The following is a 1,442-nucleotide window of genomic DNA, read 5'->3' as shown; positions in this document are numbered from 1 at the left end:
GTCATTTTTATCGTTATAACAAAATATCGTGGTAAAACTTAAAGTCCATATCGCCCACCCCTAATTCTAACGGGGAAAATCCTGATTTTGTAGCTGAACAAAGTAACRTTCACGGCCGACTTACATGACCTTCCATGCCCTCGATGGGGCTCCAGTCCCTCCAGCAGGTCCGTCCTGCCCTCARTCTCATCGCCTCGTCGGGCCACAGCAGCTCCTTTCGCTTCGGCAGGTTGATGTTCTCCAACACCTGAGTCACGTCCACGATCTAAAACAAAAACACAGAGACTTAAATCAAAGCTAATAAATTCACAGACACACAAATCTGACAAGCATAACGCTAGAATTTCTTATATTTAAAGGTGACCTATCATGCTTCCTTGAACAGTTTAAGTTTGTTGGCTATCCAAAACATGTTCATTACATATTTTGTAGAAAAMCATTTTTAGATAATGAGACTTTAATCTGCTCAGTTCCGTCTGTTTTGAGCTTTCAGAATGAGCTGTTTTAGGGCCTCTTGTCACTTTAAATCCAAATAATCTGTAGCTGGMCACRGCCCCCAACTCAAAGTCTACACTCGCACATGAAAACGGCTGTAAACAGCAATTGTACAACCATACATCTTTGAAAAGCAGAAGTGGAGCCTCCTGCACAACCAACAAGAATGTMGCAAGTTGTTTCTTGTCTTTTCCAGCAGCCATTTCAAATGATAAAACCTGCTGACCAAACATGCTGAAGCTCTGCTGGGGTTGCTAGCGGCCTGCTGATTTGTGATGTTACTTTCTGGAGGTTTTTGAAACAGCTCCTTTTCCAGACACCAAAAAACATTAACGTATTACCAAAAAAACGGCTCGGTGGGTTTTTTGGAAGCACTGGAGACCCAAATGGACAAAAGAGTGTATTTTGCGTTACACGTCATCCTTAAAAAAWTTTTTTTTWWAAATCCCAAACCTGCACTCTGTACGAGATGTCGTCCCTCCGCACTGTGGAGACGGTGGGGTTGTGCTGCTGCGGATAGTGGTGATGGTTGTGGAGCTGGCTGAGCGGGTCCGTCACGGCGCTGCACACGCCGTCGTTTCCTAGCAGGCCCACCAGGGTGTGACGCTTGCAGGGTGGGATGCTGTGGCTGGAGAGGGAGGAGGACGGGCCGGCGGGGTCGGACGTGGAGCCCAGCCGCAGCTGCAGCGAGGTGGGCAGCGTGCGCAGGGACAGCTGRCTGGTGGAGGAACGGCGGCAGGGCTCCAGGCCCGTGGTGGAGGTGCGCAGCGACGAATGACGGCTGCTGCTGTAGCGGTAGGACGAGGACTGGCTGGCCATGGAGGCGCGGGCCGGGGACTGACGAACCAGACCGGACTGGACCGACTGGGAGCTCTGGCTGGTGCCTGGACACGGAGGTTCAAAACAGATCCAATAGGTTTTGTTTTTTTAGACGAGCGAAAAGCCGG

At 49.9% G+C, this 1,442-nt stretch overlaps 1 protein-coding gene across 2 annotated transcripts in view; it reads right to left on the bottom strand.

The window, feature by feature from the left end:
* Positions 1-44: 44 nt before the first annotated feature.
* pcnx1 (pecanex 1) overlaps positions 45-1,442 on the bottom strand; it is a 48,027-nt gene continuing 46,629 nt past the window's right edge. For both annotated transcript variants that reach the window (XM_008398955.2, XM_008398956.2), the window contains exons 34-35: positions 949-1,379; positions 45-265 (exon numbers count right to left, since the gene is read on the bottom strand). In XM_008398955.2, the coding sequence (XP_008397177.1) occupies positions 110-265; positions 949-1,379 (587 nt within the window). In that variant the 3' untranslated portion in view covers positions 45-109. The remainder of the gene's footprint in view (positions 266-948; positions 1,380-1,442) is intronic.

Source organism: Poecilia reticulata, linkage group LG22 (assembly GCF_000633615.1).
Source record: "Poecilia reticulata strain Guanapo linkage group LG22, Guppy_female_1.0+MT, whole genome shotgun sequence".
NCBI lineage: Eukaryota > Metazoa > Chordata > Actinopteri > Cyprinodontiformes > Poeciliidae > Poecilia > Poecilia reticulata.
The sequence above is the reverse complement of the archived record's forward strand: the minus strand, read 5'-3'. Positions and strand labels throughout refer to the sequence as shown.